Here is a 22,038-nt window from a genome sequence, read left to right on the forward strand (position 1 = left end):
CAATGAAAAAATACCCCAATGTCAAACGGGCTGCGCTTAAGATGCTGTCAATGTTTGGGTCAACATACGTCTGCGAGTCTGTGTTTTCTACCCTGAAACACGTGAAATCAAAGCATCGATCTGTTCTGACTGACACCCATGTGAAAGAATTGCTTCGAGTGGCAACAACGGAATACAAGCCAGATTTGAAGAGGATTGTTCAAGGCAAGGAATGCCAGAAGTCCCACTAAGTAACATGCATAGTAAAAGAAAACCACTATTGTAAATTATTATATTTTTGTTTGTGGACTTGGTTGAACTGAGAGCTTGTCTGTGTGAGACAGTGCACACAATGTTCATTGTTGAAAATGACTGGCCTGTGGTCTTAGGAGTCAAATTCTGTCATTATCATGTTGGTGTGTGACCTTTACAATAAATCTGGCTGAGCAAAGGTGTGTGTGTGTGTGAGGAAGGGATAGGGTGATGTTCATGTGTGCTCATGTGTATGATGTGGCTCTTTGCAGTAACACAGTAAAGAATGTGGCTCTTGGTCTCTGACTGGTTGGCCACCCCTGCCCTAGACACTTGTTTTGCGTATCTAACGATGTTAGATTGTTGCTAGTAACACCTGCACATTGCTGTTTTTAACAATCCAGTGCAATCAAGGCCATCCACAGTAGACAAACTGCAAAACACTCATTAAAAGAGGCAGCAGAGACTTCAAGTTGAAGCCCAGAAAGATCAACGTCTGAATCCTGCAGTTGTGTCAAATCAACATTAAAGGCACAGTTCACGCTTTTCAACCAACGTCTTTTTCTCCCCTTTGATCGCAGTTGCTCTCCCTCCCTTCCTCCCTCCCTCCATCCATCCTTGCACTTGGCTGTTGCCATAGCGACGGGTTGCCAGGTCTCAGACGGTGAGGCTGAATGGGTTAATTAGGAGGCGGGGCGTTTGCGGCCCTCCAGATGGTAGTGTGGGCCCCCTTCTCCGCAGGTCTCCAGGGACCTTCCTCTCAAAAGAGAAAGCCTCTGTTGTTTAGTATTCAGTCCCTCGCCGTCGAACCAAGAGGTGCATTTATGACCCTGTAGTCAACAATGTGGTATTATGGGATGTGCAGGGGGGGTGAAGCTGGGCCCTCCTCTTCAGCTCTGTTCGGCTGAGATCATTTTTCTCAAGCCCTGATCTGATTAAAGATGAATAATGTTGTCTGTCCTCATATTATCTCATACCTTATGTTGTCCTCTATAAACAGTGTATACATGTTGTCACTATGCATGCGGGAGGCCATCTTGCCTTGTTTTTACAGAGCTGAAAAACTGTGACAGAAGCACCCCCAAGTGTCTACCTTCATACAGGACTCAGGTTTATTGTTACACCGCTTACAGCACAAGAGAAGAGCTGGTACACAATGAATACGTCAGATGTGTAACAAACAGTACAAATACGATATGTGTAAATGTAGAAAAGTAGCAGCTAAAAGACAATAAAGTGATGACTGTGCTTGAGTAGTATTAAACATGAACATGATTATTTAGACAAAAGAGAAGCGACTCATTACAGTTTTTGATGTGAAGCATGTAGTGAAATATTCTGAATTTATATTTTTATATCTAGTACCATCATGTCTCAAGAAACTTTTACCTTTTAAAATGTGTAAAAAGTCACACATATGTCTTCTTTAATGTGAAATATTCATGAAATATTTATATTCTATATATATGACATTTCAGGATGCAACTACTCTATCATTTAAATATCTTAAATATATGTTTAGGGGACGTAAAATATAAATATAAATAATCTGTATTCCATTCACTGTTTAATGTGCAAAGACTTGCAATGTTGCATCAGAGCTAATATGTGAATGGTGCAACAGTTCCACCCAGTGGCAGCTGTACTGTAATGACCTACCAAATCTGCTAATTCTGTGATTTTGGTTGTGGGTGCTGCTGCACCTTTAGGTGTTAAAGACAAGGTAGGTGAAGTTCTCCTGCTTGGGTTTGACGCTGAAGTTGTAGTGTCCAATGCGGTTCCTTTGGAAGTAGAAAACGCAGACGAAACCGATGATGAAGAAGAGCGTCAGGCCGATTCCAAGACAGGAGAGGCCGGCTATATAGAGAGTGCTCAATCCCTCCTCCAAGGACTCTGCAAGAATATGTGTCGAAGAATTACAAATCAGTAAACACACATTGAAAAGGAAAAAAAAAATCACGACTTCATCAACAAAATGACAGAGATTATTTGAAATAGTGTGACTTTCATAAGCACTGGCTCTTATAATAAACTCTTGCGTTCAGCACACTTCCAAAAAGCTGAAATGTTCAAATCAACTCATGAGTCCAAATTAAGATACTTAATCAACTTCAGGGCTTTTGAAATGTGTGTTTTCCATCACGGCCACTTAAACTGGCCTCTCCACCTCACTGATGATAGAGACAGCAGCGCTGCTGCCATAATACAACAGCTAGATTGGCCCATTCGAATTTCAAAATGAAGAGACACTCAAGTTTATAATGGGTACAGAAGATCTTGATAGCTGCTCTGCTTTTAAACCCGGCCAGCTCGTCAGTGAGGTAATGGTTACTTCAGCTGCAGTTAAATCCCATCTTTTGGCTCACTTTTAAACACAGCAGAGGCATGCAGCTGACAAATACTTCCTTTCTAACAGAACCCCGCATCGTAGAAGAATGAAAGGTAGATGTTATTCTGTGTACAAGTACTCACCTTCATATGACTTCAGCAGAGACCCGGAAGAACCGACAGCTGTTCCAATCGTTTTTGAAGACCGAACTGTTCTTTGCAGACAGTCCTGCAAGAAAACATGAGCAAAGACAAAGGAGAACATTCTAACCTCTTCTTCAACAACCTTACAACCAAACGCTTCAGTCAGAGTTGGGGATTAGTTATTTGCTAAAGAAGCTGCAAGGTCGCAAGTCATTTTTTTATAATAGGTTGCACTCACAGGCACACAGGTATCTGATCCAATCGCCACGCAGATCTGGACCAGGCAGTGCAGATAGATCACATCCAGGTCCACGATGGAGAAAATCTTCACAGACACGCGTGATGTGCTAGAGTTGCCGTTCATCAACACCTTGGTGAATGTGTTCAGGGAACAGCTGCGGAGGACAGCGACGAACAAACAGTCTTTGTCTGCATCTGATATGCATTGTGTCTGATAAGACTGTGAAATGACAATCCGAAATGTTCAATCATCCGTTGCTGCGTAAATAGTAGCTACAAATATGCAAAAGTGCATAAGAAAGACATGAATTCAGCGCTGAAGGGTGTTAATAGTTCAACATTTTAGGAGATACACATATTCGCTTTCTTGTCGTCAGTTTGATGAGAAGGTCAATAGCACTCTCATGTATGTTTGTTGAAGATGAAGCTACAACCAGGAGAGTTAGCTTAGCATAAAGACTGGAAACACTGCTTCCAGTGACCAAATCTGCCTAAAAGCACAAAAAAATCGAATGTCTTGTATCTCGTTTGTTTAATGCACACAAAAAAAAAAGTGTAAAAATGAGTTATGCGCTGCAACTTCCTCCAGTAAGACACTGTTTGTATGGCTTAAACGAAGTAAAGTTGCAGGTAGGCACACTGTGCTAGCTTAAGACAGAGCCAGGCTAGCTGTCTCCTCCTGCTTCCAGTCTCTGTACTATGCTAAGCTAACAGACGGCTGGTTGTAGCTTCATATTGAAACAGTTTGAGAGTGGTATCGATTTTGTCCTCTAACTTTTAGCAAGGATGAATAATAATAGTGAATAATTATAATTTACAACTAAGAATTAATTTGAGTTTACTTGTTGGTTTAAAAACTGGACTTTAATGTTTGACTCGTTATATTTAAGCGTGGAGGGGTCTGACAAACCACATCACAGTCCTTTTATTTGGCAGATTAGAAGAAGTTGTGAACAGTTTCTCAACCTCTTTTTTTGCCTGTGACCATACTTCTATGTCACAAAGTCTTCATCACCCCAACAATTCTGGTGTTGTAATGGAAACATTCCTTTAGTATTTTATTTTGAAAAGCATGAAGGGAGCTTCACAGTGATTAAAAGGAGAAAAATAAATGATGTTACCTGGAGATCACAGGTTTATTTTGTCATTATCTCAGGATGACAGAGTTGTTTCTGGTGATAACAGCAAAGAACAAAAATCTTTGCTACCAAACAAACCTCAACATATAGGCCTAACTGTCCAAGGTTGAGTTACTCTGAAGTAACGGCAGCAGTAATAGTCATAGTAAGAACATAAGTAATAGCTGTGAGGGGGAAAAGTACATGAATTAGTCGGCTCAAAGACTAATAGCAATAGAAATAGTGGCAGTGCTGTAGGTGGAAGCAGACCTGTTCTCCAGGAAGGTGAGGCTGTAGGCGTCTGCAGGGTTTTGAGTGGGAGTGGCCCAGCATTTGTTGATGATTACTTTAATCTGCTCTGAAGAGGAGTTGAGGCTGACCTCCACCACCACAGCCTCGTCAGAGGACAAGCTGTGGTTGTTGGGTAGAGGCATTGAACCGTTCATCAGCTGCACTGTCACCTGGAACGACCCCGAGCCCGTTATGAAATCTCCTATCATGTCATACCTAGAGATGGGTGAGAAAAAGAAAAAAATATATATTTATAGCCATAAATACAACAGAAACACACAGCCTACCAGCACCTAAAGCTCACTAAATGTTGTAACATTGTTTAATCTATGCAAAACCCCCAAGTATAAAAATGAAAAGTTGCTGTTTATCTGGATCCAAGGATGTTACTGGTGAGCTACTGGTTACTTAGTGAGCTTTAGAGGTGCCGATCAGCAGAATTTGTTTCCTTCGAACAGAACCAGGCTAGCTGTTTTCCCCTGATCCCAGTCTTTAAGTTAAGCTTAAAAGAGTGGTATCAGTCATCTAACTCATGGCAAGAGAGCAAATAAAAACGGTTTCAGATGCTCTGAGGCTGTTTGGAAAAATGCATAAAGCATGCTAAGTAATAAAGACAGCATGTTGGTACCCCATGGAGCCAAAGTCAGCAGAGATGAGCGTGCTCTTCATGTAGGTACACAGGATGGGAGCCTCCAGCCGTATTCTGGGTACCTCCACTTTCCCGCTGTCTGACGTGTACATTTCCATGGTGTTGAACAGGGTTACAGATGCTGTGTAGTAGGTTTCATTCTAAAATACCAGATGACGCAAGCAGTGTGGGTCATTTACAGAGTTAACGCAATTCAGTTTTACAGACCAAATACTGGCAAGCATATCTATGCAATGTGTGAGAACGCAGGAAAATGCAAAAGCGTCCCAAACACATCACTTTTACAAAACTCACATGCACTAGACTGGTACCACACTCATTCCAGGCCACAGTCAGCTGGGCGTGGGTGGCGTTGCCTCCATTGACGCCACATTCCGGCAATCCCAAGTATAGAGTGTGCTCCCTGATCTTGTTGCTCAGGAGAAAATCCTTGGTAATTGTCACAGTGATTGCAGCAACCCTGCACTGGACTGAGATGGCCCCCAGCATAGAGACATTGGTGGCAGTTCTCAGGGGAGTAGCGGTGGTCGCAGGAGCTGTAATGGTGGTAGTGGGGCTGGCAATGGTGGTTGTAGGGGTAGAAGTCATAGATATCATTGTAGTGGCTGTGGCTGTGGTTGTAGTGGCGGTTGTTAGGGCAGTGAATGTTACATGAGTAGTAGTGCTGATTGCGGGGGCAGTAATGTTGGTTGTTGGGGCAGTAGGGGTGATTTCAATATTGTTTGTTGTTGGGGCAGTGGTGGTGATTTCAGGGGCAGGATTGTTGGCTGTTGAGGCAGTAACGTTGGCTGTTGGGACAGTAGTGGTTGTTGGGGCAGTAATGTTAGTTGTTGGGGCAGTAATGTTAGTTGTTGGGGCAGTAATGTTCGTTGTTGGGGCAGTAGGGGGGATTTCAGGGGCAGTATCGTTGGTTGTTGGGGCAGTGGTGGTGATTGCAGGGGCAGTATTGTTGGCTGTTGGGGCAGTAGTGGTTGTTGGGGCAGTAATGTTAGTTGTTGGGGCAGTAGGGGGAATTTCAGGGGCAGTATTGTTGGTTGTTGGGGCAGTGGTGGTGATTTCAGGGGCAGTATTGTTGGTTGTTGGGGCAGTGGTGGTGATTGCAGGGGCACTATTGTTGGTTGTTGAGGCAGTAACGTTGGCTGTTGCGGCAGTATTGTTGGCTGTTGGGACAGTGGTGGTGATTGCAGGGGCAGTATTGTTGGCTGTTGAGGCAGTAACGTTGGCTGTTGTGGCAGTATTGTTGGTTGTTGGGACAGTGCTGGTGATTGCAGGGGCAGTATTGTTGGCTGTTGAGGCAGTAACGTTGGCTGTTGGGGCAGTATTGTTGGCTGTTGGGGCAGTAGGGGTGATTTCAGGGGCAGTATTGTTGGTTGTTGGGACAGTGGTGGTGATTTCAGGGGCAGTATTGTTGGCTGTTGAGGCAGTAACGTTGGCTGTTGTGGCAGTATTGTTGGCTGTTGGGGCAGTAGTGGTTGTTGGGGCAGTAATGTTAGTTGTTGGGGCAGTAGGGGGAATTTCAGGGGCAGTATTGTTGGTTGTTGGGGCAGTAGGGGTGGTTTCAGGGGCAGGATTGTTGGTTGTTGGGGCAGTAAGGGTGGCTGTTGCGGCAGTATTGTTGGCTGTTGGGGCAGTAATGTTAGTTGTTGGGGCAGTGGTGGTTGTTGCAATTTCTGCACAGGACAAAACACTCTGGTTATTTAGTGCATGTAGTCTGTGTAAAACAAGTCTTTCCCACGACCACACAGTGAGACCGTACCTTGACAGGCTCGCCCAGGCCTTTCTGGGTTGTTGTCTCTAAATCCATCCGGGCAAACACATGTATAGGAGGCCCAGGTGTTTGTACATGTAGCCCTCTGGGAACAGTCATTTTCCTCTGAAGTACATTCATTAAAATCTGCACAATGCAAAAATATTGGACTCAGTAAGTCAGGCTTTATGTTGTTGTAGTATTGTACTGCTGGCTTGTAGATTGATTCGACTTGATAACCAGACCAGACTAGACAATGCATTACATTTTAGTTTGTTGTCCTTTAGGCCCTGGTATGGCTCAAGATCCAAAAATGCTGCATCCTACAATTCCCACAATGCAACTCCCCAGCATCCTATACCCTAATTGCCTCGTAAATACCTTTGTCTTTCAAACTCCTGCCCCCTGTTTTTAACGAATGCTTTCTGATAAGAATTTGAAGTCTACAAGCTTAAGCTGAGACAACCACAATGACATCATCAGGGGTTTTCTTTCCAGACTTTGGGAAACTCCTATCAGAGCCACAGAATATATTATTAAACTGTTTTCACAGGCTGAGTGGTACTAACCTTGAGTAACTAATACAAACTCTGGTGCTGAAAATTACTTTTAGCATTTCAAGACTATACCTACCAGCCCTGGTTTCATGAAACCCATTGTTACAAAGGAGAATATAAAGAGACATACCATTTGTCCTTGTGTTGTTTTTATCCACCGTGTATTTGGTGCTGTTCATCAGGGAGTCCAGCAGAGCTGTGGACACATTACCGATGTCCTGGCTTTGACTGGGGACGAAGACGATGGTGAAGTTGACCACCACACTCCCCAGGGAAAAGCTTCTGATGTCGATTCTCAACTGGCCGTAATTCACCATGGCCTTCATCTCTGGAGACAGAGACTGGTAGATCTGTTGGCGACAAAATAATGACAGATAGGTGGATGAAACAATACAGCAAAAGATCACATTCTGTCACTGTGCAATCAGTCGGTGAAATGACACTCCTACCTCCTCTTTGATGCTCTCAGTGAGGTTTTTGTAGGCCTGGCTGCTGGTGTTTTGCAGATCAGCAGTGAACTGGATGTTGGTGAGTCGCGCTGTAGCATCGAGAGTCTGAGCATCTACAATAGAAAAAACGTACTTGGTAGACACATTTTCCACAATTAAATGTCAGCCCTCTTAACAGCCCTGGGCCCAATGCTTAAAAATGTCTTGTCCTATCTTTACTTACTGTATTACTGCCTGGGATAGTAATCAGTGGTTGCATCTAAGTTGTGAGAACCTACCAGTCTTGACCGATATACCAAGGGCAACTCCTTGGCTTCCGCAGGAACATGGCGTGACAGTAACGTTGTAGAGTACCCCTGGCTGCAGGTCCCTGACCTCCACCATGGTCTGGCTGGTCATCCAAGACTGAATGACCTCTGACCTTCTCCTCAGAACAACCTCGTATGTCTGGTTCGTCTGAAACCGACTCGACCAGTAGACGCGGAAGGAGGGTCCAGTGACGTTAGCTGACCACACGCTGGTGATGCTGGTATGAGCTGGGAGATAGAGATAGAGGGGTTTTATCATTCATTCATTGTGGAATTATGCTCATTTCATAGCAAGCAAATATTCTCCAAAATGTCAAACGATTCCTATAAATATATCTACATCAGCTAGAGAATGTATTGGATTAAAAGATGTGAAGCGATGACATACAACTCTTAACTAAATGTCTAGAGACCAAATCAAATATTTCCCCTCAAAAAGCGACAATTTTCGATTTGGACACAACAGCCGCTACTTTAGCCTCAAGAAGAAAATGTCAATGTTTCTTACAGCATGCGGTTGTCGGCAGAGGTGGCTCTACAGTTGAGGTCATGCTCAGAGGGTCTTCTTGTGTGCTGTTGGAGGCCGAGGTGTAGGGTGTGTTTGTGGTGGTCGTCGCCCTGACGTCAGCTGGGAAGAGACAATACGAGTTGTCGATGTTGAAATCAAACCTTCTGATGCAAAATATGAATGTGTCACAGACGAATGTTGATGAGCGTTTGTTTAGCATGGCTGACATGTTTAGCATGGCTGACATCACAGTGCTATAAAAGGAGGCGAGTTTCACCTTCTCTCTAAATACCATAGACTGTATAAAGGAAGTGAACGCATTCATTTAGACGTCACCCATTGGTTTGTGGACTACGGTTTTGAAGCCTTGAGTTCGGCGTTTTGGACATTGCCATCTTGTTTTTTTTGCAACTAGAAGTGACACCAGAGGGTGGGGCTAATTACAACTGAACGCTTAACATTTTTAGGCGACAATTAATTTTCATGAACGAAAAACCCACTGTCAAAGTGTAAAAGCTACAAGACAAAAAAAAGTTAGCAACCTGTCAATCACAAGGTAGCCCCTCCCTAAAGCATACCCTGCTTTATGGTCTGTTTGACTCTAAATGGACCATAATCTACTAAATGAACATCATGCTGTATTGAAGAAGACTTAAAGACCATAAACCCATGTTTACAATGTTTACTGAGGGAATAAATCAAGTGAGAAGTAAAGTCATTTTCTCATAGACTTCTATACAATCACTTATTTTTGAAACCAGAGGAGTCGCCCCCTGCTGGCCAGTAGAGAGAATGGAGGTTTTCGGCACTGAAGCTTCACTATTCAGACCCTGCTAAGAACCCAGCCTCCAGGTGACGTTTGTGTGTTGACAAAATGTTGTCACATCTGACCTCAACTTCCTCATTCCAGCAGCGCTGAGGAAATACTTTGGCACATGTTGAGGCCTGCACTTCATTTCAAGACCACGGTTTATTCCCTAAAACAAGACTTGCATTGTCTTATCATCCTACCCTACCAAAAGAATCCTATGTTTGTGTTTCTTTCTTCTTTTTTTTACACAGCTGTCAGTGTGGGTGATGAACTTGCCTCTGCTGTGTTTTAAGCCTTGTTTCCTGAATTTCACCTTTAAGCGAGATGGTGAGAATCTGAGGGGATTTCCAACAAACATGATAATCATTGATCACACATATCTAGTTGCATTTTACAAGATGTTTACCATCATGTTTGTGCTCTGGAGGTGGCATCAAATTAATTGTAGATTTATGATAAAAGGTGAGGTTTTCTGAGCAAAAAAGCCACGTAACTAAATGCTTTGGTGGTGAACGCACACACACACACACACACACACACACACACACACACACACACACACACACACACACACACACACACACACACACAGTCTAACCTGTGCAGTGGGCTCCAGCATTCCTGGGGTCCACATCAATAAATCCCTGGTGGCATGCACAACGGTAGGAGCCCACTGTGTTGTTACAGTCTGCATGACGGGAGCACTGACGGAGAGCAGACTGTGCACACTCATTTACATCTGCAACAAGAAATACGGACATACGAGGTTACAATTACATGTTTCTGCTATTGAATTACAAGATGGAATGTGAAGTACAAGTTGGACTTGATTCCTTTGTCTTCTTGTATTTTTTATTTAAAGGCTAATTAATTCAGAGGTGCCTTGAAAATAAAAGTATTAATTTAAAGAACATTTGGAAGGCGACTTGGTGTGTGTTTGATTGTATGGCCCGCTTGTTACTGTGTCTTGTGCAAATGTAAAAGTGTGACTGATTCTTGATTAATATCTCTGGATGTGTGCGTGTGTGTGTGTGTGTGTGCGTGTCTGCGCTCGCTCTGGTGTTATTTTCCGCTATTGCAGGAAACATCCCACAGATGACTGTCACTCAAACAGAAGTGGTGGGAGAAGGAAACTGTGGTGCGACTGAGTCATTCTTTCCTGAACGCCGTGTTCTCTGCAACATGAATCATTCTCAAAGCTGCACAACAATGTCATTTCTCGAAGGAAAGAAAAGAAAGAGGGAGATGTGACTGCTGCTGCTGCTGCACAAAACAACCGCGTCTCCTCACCTTCCACGCTTACAGATGTCACCTCCTGTATGTGTTTGAGGAGATGGTGCAGCTTTGACGTTACATCGTGCAGTGAAAGAGTAAAGTTGCAGTCAATCAGCAGCGAGGTGGCGGTTCTGTAGGGATGCACGGGATGTGAGCTGAGGTAATAAACGGAAACATCAGACTGCAGAGCTCCAGTCACCTGTTAGAGATAGAGACACTTTGTTCTAAAGGAAAACCTTCAATGACTCAGAAAGACAGGAGACAAGTGGATGCCCATTTATATTCTCTGTTTTAAATTAACATAATTGCAAATATTGGTTGTTGGCTATATAGCCTTGGCAGCATAGTCATATATCATATAAGTAGCAGAAATAGGACATATATGAAATATGAGCTGTAGTAGAAGCAGTATTAGTATTAGCAGTTGTATTACCATTGCTTGCAACAATCGAGTGTGATTCAGAATTCCTCTTTCGCTGGAAATCAGTTGCTGGTAATCTGTCTTCACTGTCACTGTTGCATTAAATCGGTATCCTCCATTCTCAGAATAATTTGCCGAGCCTGAAAATGAAGTTAAAAGCGTCAGTACACCCAAGATATATTTGAACACGTAACACCTAGGATGTATAGGGGCCCGTATGAAAATGAATGGGGTGAGGCGTTCCCCAGCTTTGTTAAATGAATCCATTGGACCCTCCCCTTGACTTGGAGCGACTAAACAAACTAAGTTCAGGCTGCGTATCTGTGCAGCTACAGGTAAAGCTGAAATAAAATATCAAATCTAGGATGATAACATTTAAAATGACCACACCATGCTCTTCCAGTAAATCAGACTCCGCTCTCTTCAACAAAAAGAAAGTGCACAAAACCCTCTCTCTTTTTTGCCCCCTATACTTTATATAATATATTATATCATAATTAAACTTAAAAGCATCATTTTAAGTTTAATTATTAAAAAAAACAATCAGCTCAACTAACTTGTTGGATCCGTGCAGAGAAAGCTCCCCGATTGGTGGCAGCAGCATTTCTGCCAGCCTGGGCAGTCCATGTCCCACTCGCAGCCCTCAGATCTGGGAGACAATCCATCTGCAGTTGGACAGGATCCTGGCTTGGCAGTGAGCTCATCACTCCTGTTTACAGCTTCATTCAAAAGGAAATAACACGTTACAGGCCATATATTAGCAGAACGATATTTTTCTGTGCTCCCATCTGGTGTCTTGCACACAGCACCACACTCTGAAAGGTCACTGGTCTGTCTCCGGTGTTCCACGCTTTGCGATATCATCACGTGTTATAAACACTTGGACAAAGACGCAGAGCAATTTGTGCTTCACTTTAATGGATAATATGTGGTGTGCAGTACACTCACGCCGGGCGCAGTAATGGCCGACTTGTTCATATCCACTGCAGCATCTGGTCGCCTGCTCCATCACTGTCTTGTGCTCAGTCTGATAGGTCATCCTGTACAGTGTGACCGTACACGTCTTCCAGAGGAGCCAGCCGCCGCAAGGCTTTGTCACAGCGTAGGGGACCGTGTGCATCACCAGGAAACTCACATTCCGTGTCTCGTTGTGAACACATAGATGGTAGCCAGACTCAGACAGGCTATTCCCTAGAACAACATATATCTTGTCAATTCAACTGTTGGTTTCCATGGTAGCATAAAGACATTTTCAATGCTGCTTTGCTTTTGACTTACTCTGTGACATTAAACATTTTTTTTTTTTTAAACAACTGAAAGCAGGCAAAGCATCCTCATAACTAATCCGTACATATTGAGTTTCATGTTAATTTCATGCGAAGTCGTCATGTGCGTGGAGGCCTACCTTCATGTACAGTGTTTCGTCCCCTACAGAGCGCCAGCAGGGCCGTCGCCACCCAGACGGAGAGCATCCAACTCATTTTTCACAGATCAAAATCCCAACCATGTATCTAACGACCACATTGTGCGTACATGCTCCTCTTTGAGATGATGCTAACTCACTGTTCAGGGCGTATACTCAAAGACTAAATTCTCTGTGGCTCTGTCTTTCTCCTCCCCACCCTCCCCATCCCCACCGCCATCAGTCCCTGATGGACCACATAATCACCACAGCCAGCAGGTAGGTATCGCTTTCATGAAAACATTTGGAGTCACATTTTCCCAGTGTGGCAAAATGACATCAGTTTTTTTAAAGAATAATTACAATATTCAGACAATTCGATACCTTGCATTGCCATGACGTATGGCAGCATGACAAGCTAGTGAGGCAAGAAAAAAGCCTTTGGGTCGCATGATTGTCACAAGGGGAGCTCAGGCCTCACTTTAATCTTTGTAGAATAGATATGTCGTCAGTTTACTCGTTCTTTGGTGGTGTCAGTAAACATGTTTATGATGCCGGGGTAAGAGATGTGGGATGGGAGAAGTCAGAGTCCCTAATGACTTGGTTTCCACACAGGTAACCATGGCAGTGCTTGCTATGCTGCTGGCACTAACAGCCCGTGTCGGCCATTAATGTCAAGTAAGAAGGAGTGAGAACTTCCCTGCCATGTTCCCACATGTCTTCTTTCTTGTTATAGGAAGGAGCAGCGGGATGCTTCCGGCTACCAAAGATATGTTCTATAGAAAGACGAGATTCTGTCACTTTGACTTTATGAACGTGAATATACATTCCACGTTTGATGAAAGAAAATTCTACAGATCGTCTGTATTCTTTTAAATCTTTTCATGTATATTTATCTCTTATTTCTTCTAAATGTGGTAAGTGATGTACGACGCTCCTTCTTTAGTAATGAGCTGTGGAATAGTGCTTGATTAGACTTCCGTCAGTCATTAAGTGATAATGCTACATGCTGACGCGGTGTAGCATGTGGATGCAGGGCTACAGACTGAGTACACACAGTTGCAATACAAAATGAACATCAGCAGCTCAGTAGAACATGGTTTGAGGCCGTATTGCATGTGTTTCACCACCAGTGCCGCACCTGATTGGGTCATGGTACTGTAGCTTTCCGGGAACAGGCCTGTAGGCCAAATAAACATAGCAACAAGTCCCCACTGGATGCCAGTAATGACACAAACTCACTGCTATTCTGTAGTGACTTCCATTCAATCACAGACCTAATTGGTTTCATTGGGGTTAGGGAGATGATTATATCTACCTCTCGCAGTTCAAACCTACCAAAGTCTCTATGTTGTTGGATACATAAAATAGGTATTATATATATATATATAATATTCATTTTTATTTTTTAATGCTAAAATCTCAAAAGGCGGGCTCTGGTTATTTGAAATGTATATATTAGTGTGTTAAAATAGATAAACAACCACCAGTATCCACCCTTGGCTAGTTTACTGTAACACATGTGAGAACCTACTATACTTAATTTAAACCATACTTAAAAATAATTACAGAGTAGTGCACTAGTATACTGTCATTGACAACAAGGGCTGTAACTTCAGCGATCAACCTTTGGCCAAAAGAAAAACAAGGCAAGTAACAGAACCATTGACAGAGCTAATACGAAAAATATGACCTATCCCTTTAAATTAGCTTCAGTGTCATGTCTTCCGTTGGACCCGCCTTCGGGTCCCTTTTCCGGCCTATCAGAGCGCAGTGCACGTGACGAGCGTTCTTTGCGATGACCTCATCCCTGGTGTGGGATGACGTCAAATTCAAGATGGATGGAATCACGACCAGCGCGCAGAAATCTACACAACACTGAATAAAGTCGCGGCTGTGTGGAGGAAAGAGCATATTGACGACGGGCAGGGTAAGTGTAGCTGGACTACCAAACTTAACGTTAGGCTGAATTAGCACGGACGGTGAAACATAGTTGGTAGAGTGCTGTTAAGGAGAAGCGTTTCCTCCCTGACGTAACTCGAAAGGGGGCTCGTGCTGCTGTAAAACCTGACCAACTACAACGTATTTTGCAGCCAACAACTAACGTTACGCCTTGTCAGGCCGACATTAAACCGTTTTTTAAAAAAACAAACAAAAACAAACACCACTGCCACCGGAGATAGGGTAAGTTAGCGGGCTCAATTCACCCCCCCCTCCTCCTCCTCCTCCTCACACTCTAACAGCTTCTCTCTCCGCACCGACTGTGTTTTCATTCCGGGGTTTGCCGCGGTGGAGTCCATTGAAACGCGCTCAACTTCCCCCCACCTTCTTGATTTGGTAGAACCTCTAAATCGAAACGGTCGTAGCCTCGGTTCTGACGCCATTTGCCCACACGGAACGAGCAACTCGTGACTGTTTTAACTGAACTGGAAGTGGCGTGTCGGTTGGATAAGTTATGTGTCATGAGAAATTGAGCCACGTCTCACATTGTGATCTTACGCCGAAAGCCTCACTCCACTCCCTCGTGGGAAACTGACACGACCGAACAGTCGCCGTTGTTCTCTTAACGTGGACCAGAGGTTTTGATGGAGAGGCAACCGTGCGGTTGCTATTTTTTGATGAATGAATGAAGCTTGTGCCCATGAGCCTATTTTAGAAAGCGTCAACATAAGTACTATGCCTTCCGGTCACCATTTTCAAAATAAAAGCCGGAAAGAACTACGATTGTGCAAAACAAATAAATATGAATATCGTTTTTTGCAGGTGAAAATGCAGTTGTTCTCGTATCCAGAAAGGATAACTCCAATGCACCTAATAGAGGCCTCTCACACAACGCTCTGTAACACAACAAAATTGATTGAATTGGTGTCTTATTACTGGATAATGTCAATACACTCAGTTGCCAGTTTAATAAGTATACCTAGTTCAAACTAATGCAGTCCCTTACAACAGCCCTACCTGACATTACCTCAAACTACAGCCGCAAATGTGACCTTAAAGTGCTCCTAGAAGAACTTAATTAAAACCTACATGAAAGTGTGCTTTATTGCAGAGCTGGTGTATTTAGCTAGGCATACTTCCAAGGGTGTAATTTCTGCTCGGGATGCGAGAGCCATGACCCCTCACTTTTCAAAATCATATTTTCTTTCTTCTTTTTTTTTTAAATCACCATAGTGCATATTTGTTCTGCATCTCGGGCTACATGCCGGCAGCCCTAACTTCCTGGTGGAGGTTGATATGGCTTCATGCAGCCTGAAGGGAATGACTGCAGGCAAAAAATATTATGTAAACTATATTTTTTATTTACAGTTGCTATTTTCATAAAAAGTGCTTGAGTAAAACATCAATCAAAACTAAAGGCAGCAAGGAAGATGCCAATACAACATAATCTATTCTGGTAAGGAAACTAAACATGATTTTAAGTAGGCTGATTGCCTTAACAATACAGCAGAGGGTAACATAAAATTTCTATTTTATATAAAAAATTATATGGAACAATTTTATTCATTTTTTCTTAAGTGCTAGATTGATTTAAGTGTACATAAAATACAGGTTACACACACACACACACACACACACACACTGCTGAAACCAAACTTACACTCATTTAGTACACATTGCAGTGTAACCATTGTACAGAGGGAGAATATTTTCATGTGACTTTTTATTCCTCCCTCGGGACATTTTTTAGTTTAAGTAGTAAACCAGCGTGATCTTGATGCAGCTCGTCTCACAATCAACTTAGTAGATGACGACCTAAACAACAGTCACACATGTGACATATAGGCCCTTTGATGCATAAAATGCCACATCTGCTCTTTTCTTTGAAGAATTATGTTTAATTTCCTAAAAACATATTAAACATGTTTATGCTAACGCTAAAGCCTTTATTTTTAAGGCCAACTTGTTAAACTTCCTGCATTTGTCTGTGTCACTGAGGGTGACTTGACAGAGCTGCATGTCCATACCTTCTGACTTCTAACATGATGTCATGCCCATAAACTTGCTCTGTGTGTCCTTCTGTGTAACTCTAGTGATCACCACAAACAACAACCAGCAAGAGAAATAGGGTCGACGAAAGTCAGCATTTGTTGACAGTAGGCCTACAAGCAGCGGTTATTATCAATTAATCCACCTCTTAGTTTATCGCTCAATTGCTTGAGGTATAAAAAACAAAGAGAAGCAGAAGATCCTCACAAATGATGAGCTGGAACCAGATCACATTCGTCATTTTTGCATTACTTAAATTCTTATTGTGTATATAATGCTTATTAAAATATGAAAGTAGTTGCCAATCGTTTTTCTGTTGTTCAATTGATCTTTTATCCAAATAAATTCAACATATATTTATCAAAATAAGTCAATTAATTTCAAAGCTTTTTGTTGCCTCTATTTACCATCAGGTGGCAGCTGATATCTTTTTAGATTATACTCAGTTATAGTAAAAAGTCAAATTATTGCTTAAATGTAAAAAATAATAACACTTATTTGTTTGAAATTATATTTAACCAATTGTTAACTCAGGGCCATCTTACATGACAACATAATTGGCACATGTTGGGCTGGATTAACTATACTACAAGGCTCCGTAACATACTGGGATAATATAATCTGTGACACTGATGGTGTTGTGGCCCCGCAGACAAAGGCCAATAGACACAAGCATACGTTAATGAGAGGCCAATAGGGACGCTATCTGATCTCCAGTTGGCTATTGTTGTGTGTGCATGTGCCGGTTCATGCCCGTCTCTACACTTAATAATCACCTTTTGTGTTTACATTCCTGCGTTTAAAATGCAACCCTCTCGTCTTGTCTTTCAGCCATGGAGAGCCTAGTGCATTACAGCAATCCCTCCCATGCCCTGTCAGTGTTGGGGGTTCTGAATGAGCAGCGCCTGCGGGGCCAGATGTGTGACGTGGTCCTGGTTGTGGCGGACCAGAGGTACCAGGCCCATAAGAGTGTTCTGGCCGCCACCAGTGAGTATTTCCAGACCCTGTTCACACGGACGGACGCAGAGTCGCTGAAAATTGTGAACCTGGACTTCTGTGAGCCGGACGCCTTCGAGATAGTTCTGAATTACATTTACTCCTCCTCACTATTTGTGGACAAAGGCAGCCTGGCAGCCATTCAAGAGCTTGGCTACAGCCTTGGAATCCCTTTCCTCACCAATATAGTGTCAACAAGGCCACATGCATCCTACTGTGTGTCTAGAAAAAGGCTTTCGTTCTCAGAGGGCGATGAGAACGACGTCCAGACAAGGAGCGTCATTGTGCGTCGGGTCCGGAATGACACAACACATCCCTCTCGCTCGAATTATCAGAGAAAAGCATCAGAGAGATCATCTCCTCCCCACTCTGCTCGAGAGTCCGCTCTGCCGCCATCGGAGCACAACTCTTATGAATCTCTCAGAAACTCTGAATCCACCAGCAGGAAATCATCGGCGCAGAGTGACGCTGCTGAGAGGAAGCCCACCTATCCGTACACCTCCATATTAAAAGGGAACTCGTCGCACGTCACGTCCGTTCGGCCCCAGCTGACATCATCGGTGTCTTTCAGTGATGCGGAAGTGCAGCACACCAGGCTGCAGTCTGGCACTGACCAGGACACCAAAGAGGAGGATGAAGAGCTGCAGCCCCACTATCACACCAAAGTGCCCTTCCGGGGTCAGGCCACTGAGCCGAGCCAGACCATTGACAGGAGCGGGCCGCTCATAAAGAGCCTGCTCCGAAGATCGTTGTCCATGGACAGCCCTGTTCCGGTCTTCTCGCCCACGCTGGAGCTCAAGGGGCTGCAAAACCGTGAACAGTCGGTCGTCAAGATGGCGTCAAACGCATCTGGGCCAGAAACATCTGCTCACAATGGCGACTCAAAAAGAACTTCTCCCCTGGTTCTCAGGTCAAAGTACCCCAGCAGGTATGATGAAAATACTCAGGTAGAAAGAGAGTACAGTGTGAAAGCTGAGCCCAGCAGTCCACTCGCTGACCCCATGGACATCATTCGAATCACAGTTGGAGAAGCGTTGCCAGTCAATCTTAGAGACTTTCAAACAAATTACGAGCAAGATTCCAGGCCAGACTTCAATCCCTTTGGGAAAAGGAAGGATAGGCCGGACAACAGAAGGTACCCATTTAAGAAGAACAAAACATTTAAGGAACATACCCTTTCACCTGATGAGAACGTGTCAGAAACAGTACCTCAGAGTGCCGGCAGCGACTCCAATGAAACCAGCGGGGAGCCGCCGCAGAACAAGATTTTCAAATGCTGGAACTGTTTGAAGGTTTTCAGGTCCAGCGCTGGACTACACCGCCATGTAAATATGTATCACAACCCCGAAAAGCCGTATGCTTGCGACATCTGCCACAAGCGCTTCCATACCAACTTCAAAGTGTGGACTCACTGCCAAACCCAGCATGGTGTCATACAAAACCCAGCGTCGTCCTCCAGCTCCTCTGTGCTGGATGAGAAATTTCAAAAGAAGCTGATAGATATTGTGCGAGAGCGGGAAATCAAGAAAGCCTTGCTTTGGAAGTTGAAGAGGAATAAGCAGGGTCTGCAGTCTCCTGCACTCGCCAAGAAGAGATCAAGGCCCAGCTTCATATGTCCTTACTGTGGGAAAGTATTCGTGTTCCAGTCTCAGTACAGACAGCATTTAAGAACACACCCTGCTGAAAAACCAGACGAGGACACCGAGAGCGAGAGCATCCTCTACCAGGAGCAGGATGAGAACATTCAGCAGACGGACGCCGGCGTTTACTCCTGTAGACTCTGTAACATGAAGCTGTCGTCACTCTTCGAGCAGGGCGACCACGAGAGGGGCTGTCGACACGCGACCGTGTGCCCCTACTGCGGCCTCCGCTTCTCCAGTCCAACGGTCAAGACGGACCACGAGGCCCATTGTAAGTACAAGAAACTGACGTGCCTGGAGTGCATGCGGACCTTCAAGTCCTCCTTCAGCATATGGCGCCACCAGGTGGAGGTCCACAACCACAACATGATGACAGTTAAAGACCAGATTCACCTGAGGCAGCAAGAGAACAACGAAGAGGCGTCTGAAATGCTCGGCGAGGAGCATTACAGTGACGAGCCTCTGGCACCCGGGAGCTCGAGGGAGGTCGTTACTTACAGCGACTCCTCGGGTCCGCCCATGTACGATTCAGAAGACTCCTTGTCCTATGTGCCCGAGGACCTGAGCATGGGCCACCATGGCAAGCTGGTGGTGAAAGAAGAGCCGTTAGAGGAGGCTGTGAGTGAGATGGAGAACTCAGAGTCTGCCCAAGCAGGGCCCGAGGAAGCCGGAGTGTGGCCGTGCGAGAAATGCGGAAACCTCTTCAGCTCTCGCAAAGACCTGGAGCGACACCAGGAGCTGCTATGCCACATCAAACCGTTCATCTGTCACATCTGCAACAAAGCCTTCAGGACCAACTTCCGCCTTTGGAGCCACTTCCAGTCCCACATGTCGACTGCTAACGAGCCCGGAGCCAAAGAGATCGACAGAGACCCGTCGTCCCTGTCCCCCTCCCCGCCCGCGACCCCGCAAAGCGCCGACCGTCCCTCCCCACAGGCCTCCGTGCTCAAGTCCGCCCAGACGGCGCCGGTGGCCGCGGCGATGGCCGAGGAGTCCAGCAGCCCGGAGCCCTGCGGCTCGTCGGCGAGCAAGACGAAGAGGCCCGAGCTAGAACGGCAAGCCAGCGGCCACAGCCCTTTGTCGAGGTCAAACAGCATGGAGAACGCAGGCGGCCCTCAGGAATCAGACACCCTCTTTTACCACGCGCCGTCTCTCTCGGCCCTGGCGTTCAAGAGGCAGTACATGTGTAAACTCTGTCACAGGACCTTCAAGACGGCCTTTAGTCTCTGGAGCCACGAGCAGAGTCACAGCCACGTGTGAGCGTCAGACGAGTTGTGGTGGTGCACTTCTCCTGAGACAATACTTCATATTAGAATAAACACACCTCAGCCTACAAAAGGAAGACTCTGAATGTATAGCTTGTTTGCTTGCCTCCAATGTCATATATATTGAAGTGGCCATGTTCATTAGAGGTGTAAACGTGAATGTGCAATCAAGTGCTAGATTTCTCTGTGAGATGAGATGATTATAACTGTTTTATTTTTTTCCTTCAAACTGAGCTATAAGCATTTATCTATTTTAAGCCTCCTTTTAGTTGTTTACTTGTATTTATCTATCTAGGTGTTTTTTTTGAGAAAACAAAGTACGGAGTTGCACCAGCTGTACCACGTTTACAGTGGTAACTATGTACATAGTTTACTCAGTGAGTGGAAACAGTGCTTCAAATTTGATGGAGGTTGCAGTTGAATTTAAAAGTTGTGCTTTTTGACCCTTCTATCAGACCTAGTGAGCAACATCCCTTAAGATAATATTGGTGGCCTCAACAATGACTTTCAAAATGCACTTTGTATAACAGTTTGATTCTGTTAAGGGGGGAGGGGGGGGGGGGGGCAATTGTCCCAAATTTTCACTTGGGTGCTTTCACTGGCTGAGGTTTTTAGGCTGCATAAGTCTAAATGGTAAACGGGCTCAGTGGTTTTGTTTCTACATGCTTAGCATTCCTCTGCATTCACTCTCTCACATTTGAGTTTCTTATTGCATTTGCGTCATTTTGTGTAACGGGCCGATGGGATAAGACCGTCGGTGTAATAAACAGTCACAAACTGTACATGACACACACCTCAGACAGCTGTTGGTTTAGGTTTGCGTTTCAGGATGCAGCCTTGATTAACTGCGTACAGTCTCCATGCAGTTCTTTAAATTGTATTCCTTCCTACTAGCCTAGAGGAATATTTTTCTAAATGTATACAAATGAATGAGATGAGTGCAATCGTAAGATTTGAAAAAGTTGTGTTTTTTTCCCAAAGGTTAATGAATATGAATCATTTGTAAACGGTGCTCAGACCAGCTTAGTAACAAAAAGGGGAAATTGTGAGTGAAAATATTGGACTGAGTTTATTTGACAGTATCTTAAATGTTAGATAACATCATTCAAACTCTAAGAATGCTCAGAAAAGCACACTGCAGCATGGTAATGCAGTTTATGGTTCTACTGCAAGTCATAGAAATTAAATTATAACTTGATACATATTAGACATTGTCACAATTTCTGAATCACTAAAGTCCACCACCCCAGTGCAGCGTCAGTGTGGTAATTAACCAAGCTTTAATGGCCTTATGCAATTTAGGAAATATTTTGTCAATATTATTTTACACCAAAGCACAACAGCGTTTCAGATGATTTATGACTCAGGCTTTTCAAGAAGAGGGAAGCGCGGGGAATCCAATCTTTTATTCTATGAATGGTGAGAAAGTGTTCCTGCTCCCCACAGATTTATTATTAACGGTTGTGTTGATTGTATTCCAGATGTTTCACAATTGTATTCTTGTACAAGTACATAGTTATGCTTTGGCTTGATGGATTAGACCTTCGTCATGATTACGATTTGGCGAGATGTTGCATTCAAAGAGTGCCGCACACAAACTATGGGGATTAGTTTCCCTCTGAAACGCGAGCTGCATTGTGATGTTAAATACGTTGGAGAACTTCTGTA

The 22,038-nt window shown here is 44.1% G+C and overlaps 2 protein-coding genes across 2 annotated transcripts; one reads left to right on the forward strand and one right to left on the reverse strand.

Annotated features, from left to right (window-relative positions):
• Positions 1 to 1,936: 1,936 nt before the first annotated feature.
• On the reverse strand, positions 1,937 to 12,573 carry umodl1 (uromodulin-like 1; the record flags this gene model as incomplete). Its single annotated transcript, XM_079171965.1, is given in 17 exon segments — positions 1,937 to 2,124; positions 2,704 to 2,788; positions 2,942 to 3,098; positions 4,332 to 4,568; positions 4,981 to 5,141; positions 5,296 to 6,749; positions 6,752 to 6,895; positions 7,436 to 7,655; positions 7,755 to 7,867; positions 8,033 to 8,290; positions 8,571 to 8,690; positions 9,980 to 10,120; positions 10,672 to 10,855; positions 11,090 to 11,217; positions 11,635 to 11,796; positions 12,026 to 12,268; positions 12,483 to 12,573. Coding segments are annotated over 17 exon segments (4,071 nt in total). The 5' UTR covers positions 12,559 to 12,573.
• A 1,731-nt stretch (positions 12,574 to 14,304) lies between these two features.
• On the forward strand, positions 14,305 to 20,873 carry zbtb21 (zinc finger and BTB domain containing 21). Its single transcript, XM_079170976.1, has 2 exons — positions 14,305 to 14,409; positions 17,301 to 20,873. Exon 2 carries the CDS (start codon positions 17,303 to 17,305, stop codon positions 20,363 to 20,365), a length of 3,063 nt encoding a protein of 1,020 aa, XP_079027102.1. The 5' UTR covers positions 14,305 to 14,409; positions 17,301 to 17,302; the 3' UTR covers positions 20,366 to 20,873.
• Positions 20,874 to 22,038: the final 1,165 nt, after the last annotated feature.

This window comes from Pholis gunnellus (assembly GCF_910591455.1).
Source record: "Pholis gunnellus genome assembly, chromosome: 13".
Lineage (NCBI taxonomy): Eukaryota > Metazoa > Chordata > Actinopteri > Perciformes > Pholidae > Pholis > Pholis gunnellus.

Coding starts and splice junctions, on each gene's coding strand:
- zbtb21 (XM_079170976.1), top strand. CDS start 17,303: ATGGAGAGCCTAGTGCATTACAGCAATCCCTCCCATGCCCTGTCAGTG.